A 15,945-nucleotide genomic window follows, 5' to 3' on the forward strand; every position below is an offset into this window, starting at 1 on the left:
ACAGGCGCAGAAACCTCATAGAGACAGAGAACCACCATAGAGCCAGAGAACAAAGACATGAAAATAAAAACTGTTCAAATCATGAAATTCTACATTTAGCCCTACCGCTAACTATCAACACCATCATGCACTGTAAATACGAACCCTGAATGCACTCCGCCGCCAGTGCTCAGTGAAGTACTAACGGTGTACCCCTTTTCAAACTTGATTTTGTCACATTGCAGTACCTGTTGTGACCTCTGGATGGCAGCCTGTACCAGCTTTACCCGCTGGGTGATTGTCTCCGCCGCCGTTCGGTAGCGCTGGTTGGCGTCCGCCACCAGGCGGTCCAGACCCTCGCGGGCACGCCAGGGCACCAGGTCTAAGAGGGCATTGCCCACCTCGTTGACCGTGTCCAAAACCAGACGTTTCTCCGCTGACACACACTTCAGCTCCTGGGAGACACACACACACACACACACACAGATTGAGTATCTTCAACTCAAGATAGAAGTCCTACTTAAGCAACAGTTGGGCTATGGAACAAGGGATTCTTTAAGAAACAATGGGTATGTCATTCATTGAAATGACCACTGAACATCTGGAAATATCGCAGACTGTGATTCTATTTGCACAGAATATGTTCCATATTCACAGCATATATGTGTAATAAACTGTCAAGAAAACCTTCTGTCGGTCCTGATAGGCCGGCGTGGCGTCGGGCTCCATGACGTTGAGCTCCGCCTCCACCTTGTCCAGCCAGTGGTTGAGGTCGTCGTGGGCGCTGGCGAATCGCGTGCTCAGCTGCAGGGCCTGCTCCAGTGTGCGGAGGGCTCTGCTGCTCCCGCCCGTCATCTCAGCGTAGCGAGACTTAATACCGTCCAGCTTCTCCTGGATCAGCAGAACCTCCTCACCTACAAGGGGGTAAAACAACAGACCAAGAGTCAGTGGAATACAGGCTCCGTGGTTATCATATGCCTTTATAACGACAGGTCCAGGAACAGTCCTGGATGTTTTGGCTGGTGATGGAGATGGTTAGAAGCAGGCTACTGGAGAGCTGTTCCAGAATCAGGGAAGGGAGAACCCGTAGTATCCAGAGTTCGAGGTTGTACTGTACCTGTGGTTTGCTTGAGCAGGGCCTGTCCGTTCTTGATGGCCTGGTCAACCTGCTTCTTCCTGCTCACTATCTCTTCATTCAGAGACTGATGGGCGAAGAGGAGAGAAAATAGAATGAACACCCTATAGAGACTCAATGTCTAGACAGTACTAGCCAATCCAATACTCCCTGCGGTAGTGCCCTACCACTGTGTGTTAATGAATAGCGACTCCCTCTCCAAACCAGAGTATCATACCAGAGTGTGCTTGTGCTGCTGGGTGAGGACCCCCGGCTGGTAGCTCTGCACCGACACCTGTCCCAGCCGCTGGCCCACCTCAGCCAGCCAGTTGAGCACCTCCACCTCATCCTCCCCAAACAGCTGGGCATTGGCCAGGGCCTGCTCCAGCATGACGGCCCTGCGTTGGCACCAATCACTGAGCTCCGAGTGGCCTAGCCGCACCGCCCCCACGCGCTCCCCCAGCCAATCGCGGTCGGCCGCGCAGCTGAGGGGCGCCAAGGATTGGCCGAGGGCCTGGAGGCGGTCGACCTCGGCTCCTCTAGAGGAGACGGCCTCTTGGACGGCCTGGGGTGGTGTGTGTGGAGAGGAGAGGGTGATGGGGGGGGTGAAGGAGAGGAGGGAGAACAGAAGAAAAGCAACAAATAAAATAAAATGAGAGCATGCAGATGAGAAATCATAAGGAATTGGCCATGAATCATAAGGAATTGGCCATGAATCATAAGGAATTGGCCATGAATCATAAGGAATTGGCCATGAATCATAAGGAATTGGCCATGAATCATAAGGAATTGGCCATGAATCATAAGGAATTGGCCATGAATCATAAGGAATGGCCATGAATCATAAGGAATGGCCATGAATGCTAAATATGCATGATAACTTACAAGAACGAAAAAATCATGAACAAAAAAAAAGGTTCAATGAAATATAATATTGAAATCATATCAAATCATATCAAAAACGATGAGGGGAAAATGGTTGAGCTTGGGGTTCCCTTTCTCTCGCTCATTGGACAGTAACCAGTTGGTCAGTTGGTTACCATCCTCTTCTCTCCCTAGAAGAGGGACTTAAACACAACCCATGTATCGCGAGGGACACGTTACCTTGTGTTTCGTAATCTGCTGGGTGATCTTGGAAGTCTGGGTTCCCATGGGCTCGGCGGTGCTCAGGCGTCTCTCGGTGGCACTCAGCCACTCTCCGAGAGGCTCCACCGCCTCGTGGAACTGGAGTGCCAGCGTCTGCAGCTCCTCCAACTGGCGCTGCCTGCAGCAGGGAGAGGAGGAGGGAGAGCGTGTTTGGGTCGCCTTCGTATATCAATGTCTCATCGTGGATCCTAATAAGCAGTCTGATGCGAAATAGTCAGGAATGTGTGGGTTGTGTACAGAAGTAGCAGTAACGCACAGGTAGGCTCGTGTGTGTTTGTGTCCACGCGTGTGTAAGAGTCTTCAAAATGTGGTGTTGAGTGTGTACGTCTTCTCTGACTGTGGCGCATGTACATGATGGAGGAGGACAGGTTGTATCAATGCCCGATGTGTAGCGCGTCCAATGCAGTAAGCTACGTTTACCTCGCCCTGGCCTTCTCCAGCAGCTCGCCCCATCTCTCCCCCAGACTCTCCAGCTGCTTCTGGATCTTGTCTCTGTCCTGTGTCTCGGCCGTGGCTGCGATCCTCTCCCCCTCGCCCTGGATCATCTGAAAGGTGGCTCTGCGGTCGTCCAGTAGTCTTTGTAACAGCTGGAAAATGAGGTAGATCGAAGGTCCTGTTCAACACCACAAATACTACCAACTCTCATAATGTTTGTTCTGCATGTATGCCAGGGTTAGGGGTACATTCCAGACCAGAAGAGTCGCTGCTTCTAGGACTTCTGCGTCAAGCAGTTAGTAGGATAAGCTAGAACATACTTCACATTCAATACCGCAATGTTCTGCAGTGTTCCCCAACAATACCGTATCTCAAATACCAAGCCACTCCTGTTTCAAGGACATTCACTATGAGTAGTAGCTCAATTTTGCAGTAGTTCCCTTTCTGAACCCATTCATAACTGTTCAGTGATGTTGAACGGGCCCCCGGTAAACGCCACTCATCTCCAGTTTCCTCTCTACTGACCCCCGCAGTGAGGCTCTACTTTCAGTGGCGGATGTAAACGCGTATGACTGAGTGGAGTGGCTGAATCCGCCGTGCTCCTCGACACATAAACACGGGAAGTGTGTCAGAAACAGGGAGAGCAGGCATTGTGTTTTTTCTGCCTCTCCGGTTCCTCGGAAAAACCATTGTCATCTGTCATCTCTGTGAACTGGTGTGTTGTATGCCAAACCAGACCTTTCCTCTGCCAAAAGGCTCAGATAATTAGGTGTGTGTTAAATGTTTCTATGTGAAAATAAGGACAACTGATTAACACCAATAGCCAATTCTATTATTATCAATGAATAAATAAAAGTGCAAATATATGAATAAAAGTTGTTAAGTTAATTTGACCCAAATAAGGGAGCCAAATGTCTCTAATGGCCAGTAAATTATCCGTCATAATGACTGTGTATGATAGAGGAAAAACACTTAGTATTAAAATAAAATATATGTTCCTCACTCCATCGCTCTCTCCACCTCGATACTCATCCCTCACGCCATCCATCATCCCTTTCTCCACTCATCCCTTTCCCCCCCCCTTCACCTTCTGTTCCTGGATCTGGGCCTTGACCACTCTGTATTCGGCCGACGGGGGCTTCTGATTGGCTACCAGCTCCTCTGTGTCACTCAGCCAGCTCAGAAGAGGCTCCAGGGCATCCTGGAACTTCCCACAATGCAACAGGGCTTCCTGCAACTGGGCAATGCGCTCTGCAACCTGGTCAAGGAACAATTCAGTGAGTGAGGGGGACAATGACTGTTGACATGGACAGGCATACATGCAAAGCCAGAAACCTGATTCCATAGAAACCCATCCTTCCAGTCGCACACGCCAAACTAACGCAACACATAAACATGCATAGGTCAGTCAGACAAGAGCATGCACGCGCACACACAAACATCAGCACAGACATACCATTACAGACAGACAGACATACCCTCTTGTTGAGGGAGTTCCATCGGAGGTTGGTGGTCTCTAGGTCATGCTCCAGAGCCTGGGTGTCTGTGTGTTTGGCTGCACTCTGGATCAGGCCCTGGCCCACCGCGTTCACGCGCTGCAGCTTGGGTTGAATACTGTCCACCTGCTCCCTCTCCACCGCCTGAGCCAGAGAGAGAAGAGGGAGAGGGAAGGAGGGAGGCGGGAGAGTGAGGGAGAGCGAGGGAGAGGGAGAGCGAGGGAGGGGGGAGAGCAAAAGACAGAGATAAAGGGAGGAGGTAGAGAAGAGAGATATGGAGAGAAAGAAAGAGAAAGAGCGGGAGAAAGAGGGTGAGCGAGGAAAAATAGGGAGGGAGGAGAAAGGGATTATAAGGATTAGAGAGCTAGAAAGTAAAGATGGCTGGAAAAGAGGGAGTTAAACACACCCTTCACCTGTCTGGCCACATTACTCATCTAGAGCTGGAGACGCGGTATGATGACAATGGGTGTCCAGCTCTAAAGAAAACCAGCCCAAAGTCCACTGAGTCAAAGCCTGAAATCAAATACAGGGCTTAAATGCAAAATGGCTGCTTCCCCATAGAGATGACAGGAACTCAAAATTAGCCATGGTGGGTTAAAACCACCATGGCTAATTTTGAGTTCCTTGCAGAGCTGCCGGCCCAGACGACATCTCAAGCAGCTTCCTCAGAGCAGCTGTCTGGAGTGTTTACGGACATATTCAATCTCTCCATATCCCAGTCAGTTGTCCCCACTCACGTCAAGATTGTCCACTATTGTTCAGGGTACCCAAGAAAGCGAAGGTAACTGAACTAAATGACTACTTCCTCGTAGCCCTCGCTTCTGTCATCATGAAGTGCTTTGAGAAGCTAGTTAAGGACCATTTCACCTCCAACTTACCCGACATCCTAAACCCACTACAATTCCCATATCGTCCCAACAGATCCACGGGCGACGCAATCGCCATTTCACTGCTCACTGCCCTATCCCACCTGGACAAGAGGAATACCTATGCAAGAATGCCGTTTATCGACAACAGCTCAGCCTTTAACACTATAGTGCCCTCCAATCTCATCACTAAGCTCAGGGGCCTGGGGCTGGACCCCTCCCTGTGCAACTGGGTCCTGGACTTCCTGACGGAACTCTGCCACGCTGATCAACACGGGGGCCCCCACAGGGGTGCGTGCTCATCCCCCTCCTATACTCCCTGTTCACCCATGACACATCTCAAACTCAATCATCAAGTTTGCTGACAACAACATTGGTAGGCCTGATTACCAACAACGAGACGGCCGACAGGAAGGAGGTGAGACACCTGGTGGAGAGGGGCCAGGAAAATAACCTCTCCCTCAAAGTCAACAAAAGGAAGGAGCTGATCGTAGACCACAGGAGACAGCAGAGGGAGCACGGCCCCATGCACATTGACAGACAGGGATGCAGTGGAGAGGGTCAAAAGCTTAAAGTTCCACTTCCTTCACACAGACAGCATGGTGACGGCAAATCAGCACCTCTTCAACCTCAGGAGGCTGAAGAAATTTGACTTGGCCCCGAAGACCCTCACAAATTTGTACAGATGCACTATTGAGAGCACCCTGTCGGGCTGTTGCGCCATCCTCAACCACGGGGCTCTCCAGAGGGTGGTGTGGTCAGCCCAACACAGCTCCGGGAGCACCGTGCCTGTCCTCCAGGACATCTACAGCACCCAGTGTCACAGGAATGCCAAGAAGGACCTCAAATCAAATCAAATTGTATTGGTCACGTACACAGTGAAATGCTCAGCCACCCGAGCCACGGCCATATAGAAGGCGGATACAGTACAGGCGCATCAAAGCTGGGACCGAGAGACTGATATACAGCTTCTATCTCCAGGTCATCAGACTGTTAGTCCCCACTAGCCGGCCTCCGTCCAGTACCCTGACCTGAACCTTAGCCACTGTTACTAGCCGGCTATCACCGGGTACTCTACCCGGCACCTTTGAGACTGCTGCTTTGAGACTGCTGGTTGAGAGCCGTGCGTCCTCCGAAACACAACCCAGCCAAAGCCACACTGCTTCTTGACATAATGCCTACTTAACCCGGGAGCCAGCCGCACCAATGTGTCGGAGGAAACACCGTACACCTGCCCCCGGCCCGCCACAGGAGTAGCTAGAGCGCGATGGGACAAGGACATCCCGGCCGGCCAAACCCTCCCCTAACCCGGACGACGCTGGGCCAATTGTGTGCTGCCTCATGGGACTCCCGGTCGCGGCCAGCTGTGAAACAGCCTGGGATCGAACCAGGATCTGTAGGGACGGAGCTAGCACTGCGATGCTATGCCTTAGACCGCTGCATCACTTTGGAGGCCACTTTCATTTGATTTGAATTCAATTAAAATGAGAGAGTAGAATACTAAGACAAAGGATTTCTCGTAAGTGCCTCAAAATATTGTTTGCCTTATACTGGCAAAGTAGTACAAAACAGTTGGGTTGTGTTTGTGAATATGAACAATGGGGAGGGTGATTTCTATGGTAAATGAATAAGAGTGTGTAAGTCATTGTTGTTCTACGCCGTATAATTACCTGGAAGCGGTTGTGTGGAGGTCTGTCTCTAATCAAAGTGTTTTTTTGGATTCTGCTCATATGGAGTAAATATTGTGTGAAAGTGCTGCTTTTCCACACCAGGAGAAGACGTGTAGGAGTTTGAAAGAGAACAGGGATGATAAATAGAACAATATGTGTCTTGGATTGTGTGTGTGCGTGTCACAGCTGTGTTGTGGTGATGGGCCTCCTCCCTGCTTCCAACAGGAAGCCTGACTGCCTCGACAACAATGAGCCTCAGCCATGACCCACACCACCCTATCCTGGACTCTGTCTGTCTGTGTGTGTAACGTGTCTGTCTGTCCGTCTGTGTAACGTGTGTCCGTCTGTGTAACGTGTGTCCGTCTGTGTAACGTGTGTCCGTCTGTGTAACGTGTGTCCGTCTGTGTAACGTGTGTCCGTCTGTGTAACGTGTGTCCGTCTGTGTAACGTGTGTCCGTCTGTCCGTCTGTGTGTAACGTGTGTCCGTCTGTGTAACGTGTGTCCGTCTGTGTAACGTGTGTCCGTCTGTGTAACGTGTGTCCGTCTGTGTAACGTGTGTCCGTGTGTCCGTCTGTGTAACGTGTGTCCGTCTGTGTAACGTGTGTCCGTCTGTGTAACGTGTGTCCGTCTGTGTAACGTGTGTCCGTGTGTCCGTCTGTGTAACGTGTGTCCGTCTGTGTAACGTGTGTCCGTCTGTGTAACGTGTGTCAGTCTGTGTAACGTGTGTCCGTCTGTGTAACGTGTGTCCGTCTGTGTAACGTGTGTCCGTCTGTGTAACGTGTGTCCGTCTGTGTAACGTGTGTCCGTCTGTGTAACGTGTGTCCGTCTGTGTAACGTGTGTCCGTCTGTCCGTCTGTGTAACGTGTGTCCGTCTGTGTAACGTGTGTCCGTCTGTCCGTCTGTGTAACGTGTGTCCGTCTGTCCGTCTGTGTAACGTGTGTCCGTCTGTCCGTGTAACGTGTGTCCGTCTGCCGTGTAACGTGTGTCCGTCTGCCCGTCTAACGTCCGTGTCCGTCTGTCCGTCTGCCGTGTGTCCGTCTGTCCGTCCGTCTAACGTGTCCGTCCGTCTGTCCGTCCGTCTAACGTGTCCGTCCGTCTGTCCGTCCGTCCGTCTAACGTGTCCGTCCGTCCGTCGTGTCCGTCCGTCCGTCCGTCCGTCGCGTGTCCGTCCGTCTGTCCGTCCGTCTAACGTGTCCGTCCATCCGTCCGTGCCAGCGTGTCCGTCCGTCTGTCCGTCCGTCCTAAGCGTGTCCAGTCCGTCTGTCCGTCCGTCTAACGTGTCCGTCCGTCTGTCCGTCCGTCCGTCTAACGTGTCCGTCCGTCTGTCCGTCAGTCCGTTAATGTATCGTCCGTGTCGTGTCCGTCAGTCCGTCTAACGTGTCCGTCAGTCCGTCTAACGTGTCCGTCAGTCCGTCTAACGTGTCCGTCCGTCAGTCCGTCAGTAACGTGTCCGTCGGTCTAACGTGTCCGTCGGTCTAACGTGTCCGTCGGTCTAACGTGTCCGTCTGTCTGTCTAACGTGTCCGTCGGTCTAACGTGTCCGTCTGTCGGTCTAACGTGTCTGTCTGTGCAGTGTGTTTGTGCATTTATTTCTCTCTCTCTCAACCAGAGCTATGGAAAATATCTGGGATGTTTCTCATTCCTCCCCAACTCTCTGAACTATGGCAGTGGCTCAACGATTCATACACACGGTAGCACTCCACTTATCTCCACCACTCTCTTCCCCCACCTTCACATTTCCCTCACTCATATCCCCTCACTTTCCCCAACATCCCTCCTTTCTCTCTCTTGGCTAAACCACCACCCGATACTGGCTCTTCTCACTTCAGCCCCGGGTCAGTTCAGACGGAGAAATCATTTCTTCTAAAAATTAGTCTGGCTCTAGCCAGTTCCACAAGTTGACCTCTTGGCTCAAAAGTAGAAAACAGTACAAATCTCTTTCTACTAATTGTGTGACATCTCACGGTCTCGATCCGTCCTTCATCCTCTCTCCACATACACCAAAAACCACAAGGACTCAGTAAACCCTGGCGTGTATAACTACCATTTTAAACAGTGTGTGCCTGAGGGTGTGTGTGTTTACTTGGGTACGTGTTTCCGTGTGTGTGCTCTAAATGTGTGTTTCCATGTGTGTGCGTGCATGGCGCTAACCAGCTAATGCAGTACAGGAGACAGGCCACAGCAGTCCTCACGGCTGGTGTCCAGAGCATCACTCAGGAACAATCACCACCGTAATCATGACGAATGGGCAACCGCCGGCTAATATAAACAATACCATCAATTCACCTACAGACCGGAACGAACGTCACTGCCAATCTCGCATGCATAAAGACCTTAATAGCGTGCTTAAATTGTGGTGCGAACTGTAGCACAAACCAAATTAATGCCATACATAACCTTACTGTATTTAGCCAGCGTGTCCAAACGCTACCGAGAAAGTCACAGCGGAAATATTGACTTGCATAAATGAGAGCGGGACACGTGTGACCACTCTTTTGAGATAACTACAATATCATTCCATCCAGATCAATGAGAACAAGGCTAGCAGCCCTTTCCTCTATGACACCGACTACCATAGCCTCCCTCTCCCCGTCCTTATCCCCTGGTTTCATTTCCAGCAGAACTTGGAGGAGAGAGGGAGGACGTATTTTCGCCTGGACCTTGATATTAGAATATTGCAGTAGGTTACGATGGTCAGACTGGGCAGTGCTGAATCAATCAATCATCAAAGTGGTAGAGAAAGATCCCTTTTTGATGATAGATTGCATTTGAAAAGGAAACAAGCTCATTGAACTCGGGACATTGTGGCCAAGACCTCTCTCTCCCTCCTTCTCCTCCCTTTCCATCTGTCTCCTTTTTCCCCTCTCTCTCTCTCTCCCTCCCTTTTTCTTCTTTTGCAGGTGCTTCCTGGATGTCTGCTTGTCTTTCAATGGCATCATTATCATATCAAATATGCCCGTTACCGGATCTGAGCCCACCTGCACTCTTTGTACTCTGTGTTTCAGCATCTCGCCTGTCTGTCGGTCCATCTTTCTTCCCCGTCAGACTCTGCTGTTTTTCTGTTAATCTTCCAACGTAACCATCTGTTCTGACATTGAAGGGAGGACTGTTTCTGTGTTATGTATATCTTCTATTTCTTTCCAGTAAGTGTATGTCTGTCCTGTCTTCCTAGCCTGTCAGTATCCGAAGCCTCCATCCAGCTGACCGTCTTTGTCTCCGAGTGCAAGGATACACAGCCATGCCTTGAAACGATGCCTCCCATTAAAACAAGGCCCTTCTGATTATCTGGCTCTGCCAAGTTTGCCCTCCTTATCATTTTACCAGGGCCTTTGAGTAATAACAGGTGTTCAGCCATATAGCGCTTTGTTCCCTCACAGAGTGCTCTCTCTTGCACCAAAATGGCCGCCATTTCCATTCCAAACCATGTATCACCAACCTTGCCGCTAAAACAATCTACGGTCTCTTGTTTATTTTGGTTTCCTATCCAAAGTGGACTTTGGCATTGAAGAGGGAGCGACTGGCCACAGCCAAGAGTTCAGCGGCTCAGACCCTGGCACGCCCTCATCTTCTATTTATACCCCCGCGACAACTTTGTCCAGAGTGTTTGTGTTTTACTGGCAACAGCAACTCTCCCTGCATAGACCCCTACTGTTTACTTCTCACTTTCTTATCTCTAGAAAAGTGCTGTCGGACTGTGGAGAGGAGAACGAAAGAGAGGGAGAGAGCGAGGGTAAGTGGAGAGAGAAAAAGGGTAGAGAAAAAGAGGGTAAGGGTGAGGGGAGAGAGAAGGAGAGGAAGGGTAGAGAGCGAGAGAAAGAGAGCGAGAAAGAAGAGACGGGGTGAAAGAGTAGAGGGCCGGGGAGGCATCGGGGATTTTTAATGGTTGGGAGATTGCGACCCTGCCAACAGACAGTGATTTTATTTTCCCCTCAGAAACCCCCTTGTACTACAGTAGACTAACTCTAATCCTCTCCAGTCAAATCCAGGCTGACAGGACAGGGCATCTGATTGCATTTAGGGGAGGGGGGGGGCAGAGAGACCGTGACTATGCATAAACCACACAGACAAAATGAGATGAGGATGACAGGGCCGGCCGGCCAGGACCAGGCCAACAGTGTGTGTAGCTGATAGAGCCAGTGATTGAATAATAAGACCCAGGAGTCCATCAGAAGTATATCAGGCAGGCAGGGACAAGCACACCCTAGACAGACAGAGACAATGTGAGGCAGAGCAGGCCCCAATTTAGGCACGATAGTCTGTCAAACACACTGACCCAGGAAGACATACACACATACGGCGCATTCGGAAAGTATTCAGACCTCCTCACTCATTCCACATTTTGTTACGTTATAGCCTTTTTCTAAAATGGATTAAATTGTCCCCCCCCCTCAAATCTACACACAATATTCACACAAAATTCTTATGTATATGTACATAAGAACTTTGTATCTCTACTTGCCCTTTGTACCCTTTGTATCTCTACTTGCCCTTTGTACCCTTTGTATCTCTACTTGCCCTTTGTACCCTTTGTATCTCTACGTACCCTTTGTATCTCTACGTACCCTTTGTATCTCTACTTGCCCTTTGTACCCTTTGTATCTCTACTTGCCCTTTGTATCTCTACTTGCCCTTTGTATCTCTACTTGCCCTTTGTATCTCTACTTGCCCTTTGTACCTCTACTTGCCCTTTGTACCTCTACTTGCCCTTTGTACCTCTACTTGCCCTTTGTCTCTACTTGCCTTTGTGCCCTTTGTGCCCTTTGTACCTCTACTTGCCCTTTGTACCTCTACTTGCCCTTTGTACCTCTACTTGCCCTTTGTACCTCTACTTGCCCTTTGTACCTCTACTTGCCCTTTGTACCTCTACTTGCCCTTTGTACCTCTACTTGCCCTTTGTACCTCTACTTGCCCTTTGTACCTCTACTTGCCCTTTGTACCTCTACTTGCCCTTTGTACCTCTACTTGCCCTTTGTACCTCTACTTGCCCTTTGTACCTCTACTTGCCCTTTGTACCTCTACTTGCCCTTTGTACCTCTACTTGCCCTTTGTACCTCTACTTGCCCTTTGTACCTCTACTTGCCCTTTGTACCTCTACTTGCCCTTTGTACCTCTACTTGCCCTTTGTATCTCTACTTGCCCTTTGTACCTCTACTTGCCCTTTGTACCTCTACTTGCCCTTTGTACCTCTACTTGCCCTTTGTACCTCTACTTGCCCTTTGTACCTCTACTTGCCCTTTGTATCTGTACTTGCCCTTTGTACCTCTACTTGCCCTTTGTACCTTTACTTGCCCTTTGTACTCTTTGTATCTCTACTTGCACATGCATCTTCCGCACATCTATCACTCCAGTGTTTAATTGCTAAATTGTAATTATTTTGCCACTATGGCCTATTTATTGCCTTATCTCCCTAATATGACTTAATTTGCACACACTGTATGTAGACTTTTCTATTGTGCTATTGACTGTACATTTGTTTATCCCATGTGTAACTCTGTGTTGTTGTTTGTATCGCACTGCTTTGCTTTATCTTGGCCAGGTCGCAGTTGTAAATGAGAAATTTAACCTGGCCTACCTGGTTAAATAAAGGTGAAATGAAGAATAAAAATAATTATGGGGTATTGTGTGTAGATTAGTGAGAAAACATTTTTGAAATACTTCTCAGAATAAGGCCGTAACGTCACAAAATGTGGAAAAGTGAAGGTGCCTGAAAGCTTTCCAAATGCACTGTAAATACACACAGATAAACAGCACAGAGAGACCAGAATGGAAGTAAGTGGTGGTGAGGAAGTGCAACGACGAGAGCAAGACACGAGAGACCGAGTAAGTAAAGTCAAACAAACACTGGCCGAACACTCACGTCATTTACTCACACGTACAGAACCACGCACGCGGGAGTCGGAAGCGTTTGGGAAAAGTACACTGAGGATATATGCAGACCCAGAGGAACGCAAGTCGCACATCAGAGGGAGAGACTTTGATAAAGGCAAACTACTGGCACAATGGAACATCTGTGTGCTTAACTTCCCAATTCAGACTTTGAATGGCTCAATGAAACCACATGGTGTTGAAATATAAAAACTATTTTATAAACAGTTGCTGATTCCATCTAATAAAGTCATTAAAAACCAATAAAGTAACTCAAAACCAACGTCTGGAACCGTCAAAAGAATTCAGAAGTCTCACTGCATACACACAAGTAACCCGGGGTCCTTCGAATACCGAACTCGTACGCAGGTTCTACGATACAGATGGAAGTGCTTACCTTCGAAGCCTGTCGTCTATGTGAGAGTACACAAACATGTGAGGTCATGTAAAGCGCCGCACTGTAAATGTGGACATTGGAAACCGGTTTCGTCTGGCTGCTATTTACAGTCAAAGCAAACAGAATGCCTGTTTATACGCGCAACTCTCAAATAGCGGACTATCGATCAAAACACAAGCACATGCCGTTCTCTAGCGCGCCGGTCTGTCTGAAGAACATTCCTCAAACATGCTCCCTCATACACACAGACAACCTGAAGGTACTTCCTATTAAACAGATAGACACCCCCATGTGCATCATATTGAAATCATTCACAGTCCAACTACAGTAGCACAAGCTATTTGTTGCCCCAGCCCCTTTTCCACAGCATTTTCCAAGCCGCGTATATATCAACCTCATGCATTTGCAATACTGAAAAGAATTGAGAGCCACTGTGATCACACTGGATCCTGTAGTCTTATACAAGGAAATATTAGATGAGGAACATGCAGAGACCAATCAGTGTGAATTTAGAGGACAGTGCTGAGAAGAGGGGTTTAGACAGAGAACTTGAGACACTGTACCAAGTAACTACAAACACCACTATAACCCTACCAAGCTGAGAGACTGACCCACTGACTGAAACACTGACCAGCCGTGTCAGTTTCTGTCTGACTGGATCTTGACCATTGATTATTCAACTAAATTAAAGACGGATGGAAAACAGTTATACCTCAGCATGGGTCTCTATGTCGGGGCAGGGTGAGGGTGCTCCTCTCTGCTCTGTGGTCTTTGGGCCTGAGGGGGTCTCACAGCCTGACCATTCAGCCTCTGTTGTGGCCCCTGGGGGCATCTGGTCTTCCATCTGGCCCTCCCTGAAAAGCCCCTGAAGCAACTCAGATTCCAGCTCCTCGCACTCCCTGTTGGTACAAGGGGGGTCCAAGGCCGAGCCGTCAGACTCCCAGTCACTGTCCCCGGTCATGGATCCAAGGACGAAGTCCACTCCTGACTGGGTACCTTCAGAGTATGAGTCTCCATAGTCCAGCTCCTGGGCGTCCTCGCAAGCAGAACCTCCGTCAGACACCTGGGGAAGCCGCTCCGGGGCTGCCAAGTAAACAAAGCTGTCGGGGCAAAGGAAGGCCCCGTCGTCTGGATCAGGGCAGGGTTTGGGGATGGGGCTGGGGGGTGTTGAGGACTCCAGTAGGGAGAGGGGGCAGTCCTGAGGGAACAGGGGTGGCACAGACACAGCCAGGTAAACAAAACTGTCTGTGGCCACAAAGGCATCAGAGTCTTTGCTGTCCAGGCCTGGCCCTCTTGGCTCGTGCTTGACGGGGAACAGTGGTAAGGGTGAAGGGGAGTGTGAATGGGGGAGAGAATCAGAGAACGCTTTGGGGGTGCTTGTGGACCTCGGGTCCGCGTCTTGCCTAGACACGTCCAGAGAAGAAACCTCATCTGCGGGGACAGAGCGGTCCCTGGTCTCTGACGATGGAAGTGTCATCCGCTCAGTGTCAGAGCTCGTCTCCTTGGCAACATCACTAACCTCTGAGGATAACAGCTCTTCTTGACAGGAAGTTTGTACATCAACATCCTCTGCAGCAGTAACCCCAATTTCTCCATCTGTGTGGATTGACCCAGGGGATTGGTCCATGCTAACCTCCTCACTGTCCCAAATCGGGTCAGGTTGCTCAAATGCATTCCAGGCTGGCTCCCCCTCCTCCTGCTCTTCCCCCTCGGCATAAGGGTTCTGTGGGCTGGGGGAAGGAGGAAGTGCAGAGGGCATCTGGAGGCACAACCCTGATTCCTCGCCCACTTCCTCGACCTCTTGATCTGACGACGCCCCGCTGTCCAGGTCCCACTCGGTCTCAGCAGGCGGCTCGTGTTCACAGCCGTTCTGGGTGGTGTCGGACAAAGCGGTTCTGTCTGGCTGGGACATGTGGACCCCGCTGGAGTCTGACACAGGGAGAGGTCCGCAGACAGAGTCCATCTCAGTAGTCTCGGGACCACTCTGCTCTTCATCTTCAATTGCACTTTGCTTTTCTTCATCAATATCATATTGTTCATCTTCAATGAGAACCTGATCTAGTTCATAACAGGGTTGTTCTTCCTCTAGGTCAGTGTGTTCAGTAGTCTGTGGTTGGGCCTGGTCCATGTGTTCAGGAGGTGAAACTGTGTTTGGGTGTTTCAACCGGGGCTCAGTGTAATCAGTCTCTGTGCTTTGATCTATATCCATAGGGAGAGTTTCCACAAAATATATACAGGCATAAGTGGCTTCCTCTTGCTCCTCTTCCTCTACACTGGCTAGGGTGTAGGGATCTGTTTGCTCACGAGATTCAGTGTTCACAGAGCTCTCCCCTCCCTCGTCCTCTAAACATTGTCTCTCCAGCTCTAGAAAAAGGTCCTCTGAGCTGGCCCCTGAGCTGGGGCAAGGGGAGGTACTGGGGGCCCCAGGTGCCTCAAAACCTGTTGGAGGGGTCAGAAGGGGCCAATGTCCAGAAGACCCTGAGACCTGTTGGAGTTCCCAGCCTTCTCCAGAGTCCCCCTCCCAACATTGGTCCATTATCTCCATATTCTCCAGCTTCCACTCCCTCTCCTCTCTCCTAGCCCTCTCCTCCTCTTCCATTTCTCCTTTCTCACGCTTTACTTCCACCTCTCTTGTCCCTTCCTCCTCAATCTCCTTCTGTTTTCCCTCCTCCCCTTTCCCTTCCTCCTCCACTTCTCCCTTCTCATCCAGCTCCTGTAAGACCCTGCGTTCATCCTCCTCGAATTTAAGCTCTGAGGCGGTTCGCTGCCGGAGCTCACTATTAGGGGGAGCCCAGCCCAGGAGTCCCTCCTCACCCCCCTCCTGGCTGAGGGAAGGGGAGAAAGGCAGCTCTCCATGGGCCAGCCTTTTCTCTTCCTGGAGGAAAGGTGAGGGAGGGTCCAGTAGGTAGAAGGACTCTTCGTCCATGTCACTGTCCTCTCCCAGTGAGGGGGGCAGGGGCGGCAGGACAGGGAGGTGG

At 50.2% G+C, this 15,945-nt stretch overlaps 1 protein-coding gene across 30 annotated transcripts in view; it reads right to left on the bottom strand.

Annotated features, from left to right (window-relative positions):
• Positions 1-15,945, bottom strand: part of LOC112266035 (microtubule-actin cross-linking factor 1-like) — a 261,147-nt gene that overhangs the window by 33,096 nt on the left and 212,106 nt on the right. For 25 of the 30 annotated variants that reach the window (XM_042295676.1, XM_042295673.1, XM_042295672.1 and 22 more), the window contains 8 exons: positions 4,153-4,314; positions 3,762-3,932; positions 2,660-2,826; positions 2,198-2,357; positions 1,332-1,658; positions 1,097-1,181; positions 667-893; positions 228-434 (listed from right to left, as the gene is read on the bottom strand). In XM_042295676.1, coding sequence (XP_042151610.1) covers positions 228-434; positions 667-893; positions 1,097-1,181; positions 1,332-1,658; positions 2,198-2,357; positions 2,660-2,826; positions 3,762-3,932; positions 4,153-4,314 — 1,506 coding nt within the window. The remainder of the gene's footprint in view (positions 1-227; positions 435-666; positions 894-1,096; positions 1,182-1,331; positions 1,659-2,197; positions 2,358-2,659; positions 2,827-3,761; positions 3,933-4,152; positions 4,315-15,945) is intronic. The other 5 variants (XM_042295674.1, XM_042295675.1, XM_042295679.1 and 2 more) reach the window with 1 other exon arrangement.

Source organism: Oncorhynchus tshawytscha, linkage group LG13 (genome assembly GCF_018296145.1).
Source record: "Oncorhynchus tshawytscha isolate Ot180627B linkage group LG13, Otsh_v2.0, whole genome shotgun sequence".
Classification (NCBI taxonomy): domain Eukaryota; kingdom Metazoa; phylum Chordata; class Actinopteri; order Salmoniformes; family Salmonidae; genus Oncorhynchus; species Oncorhynchus tshawytscha.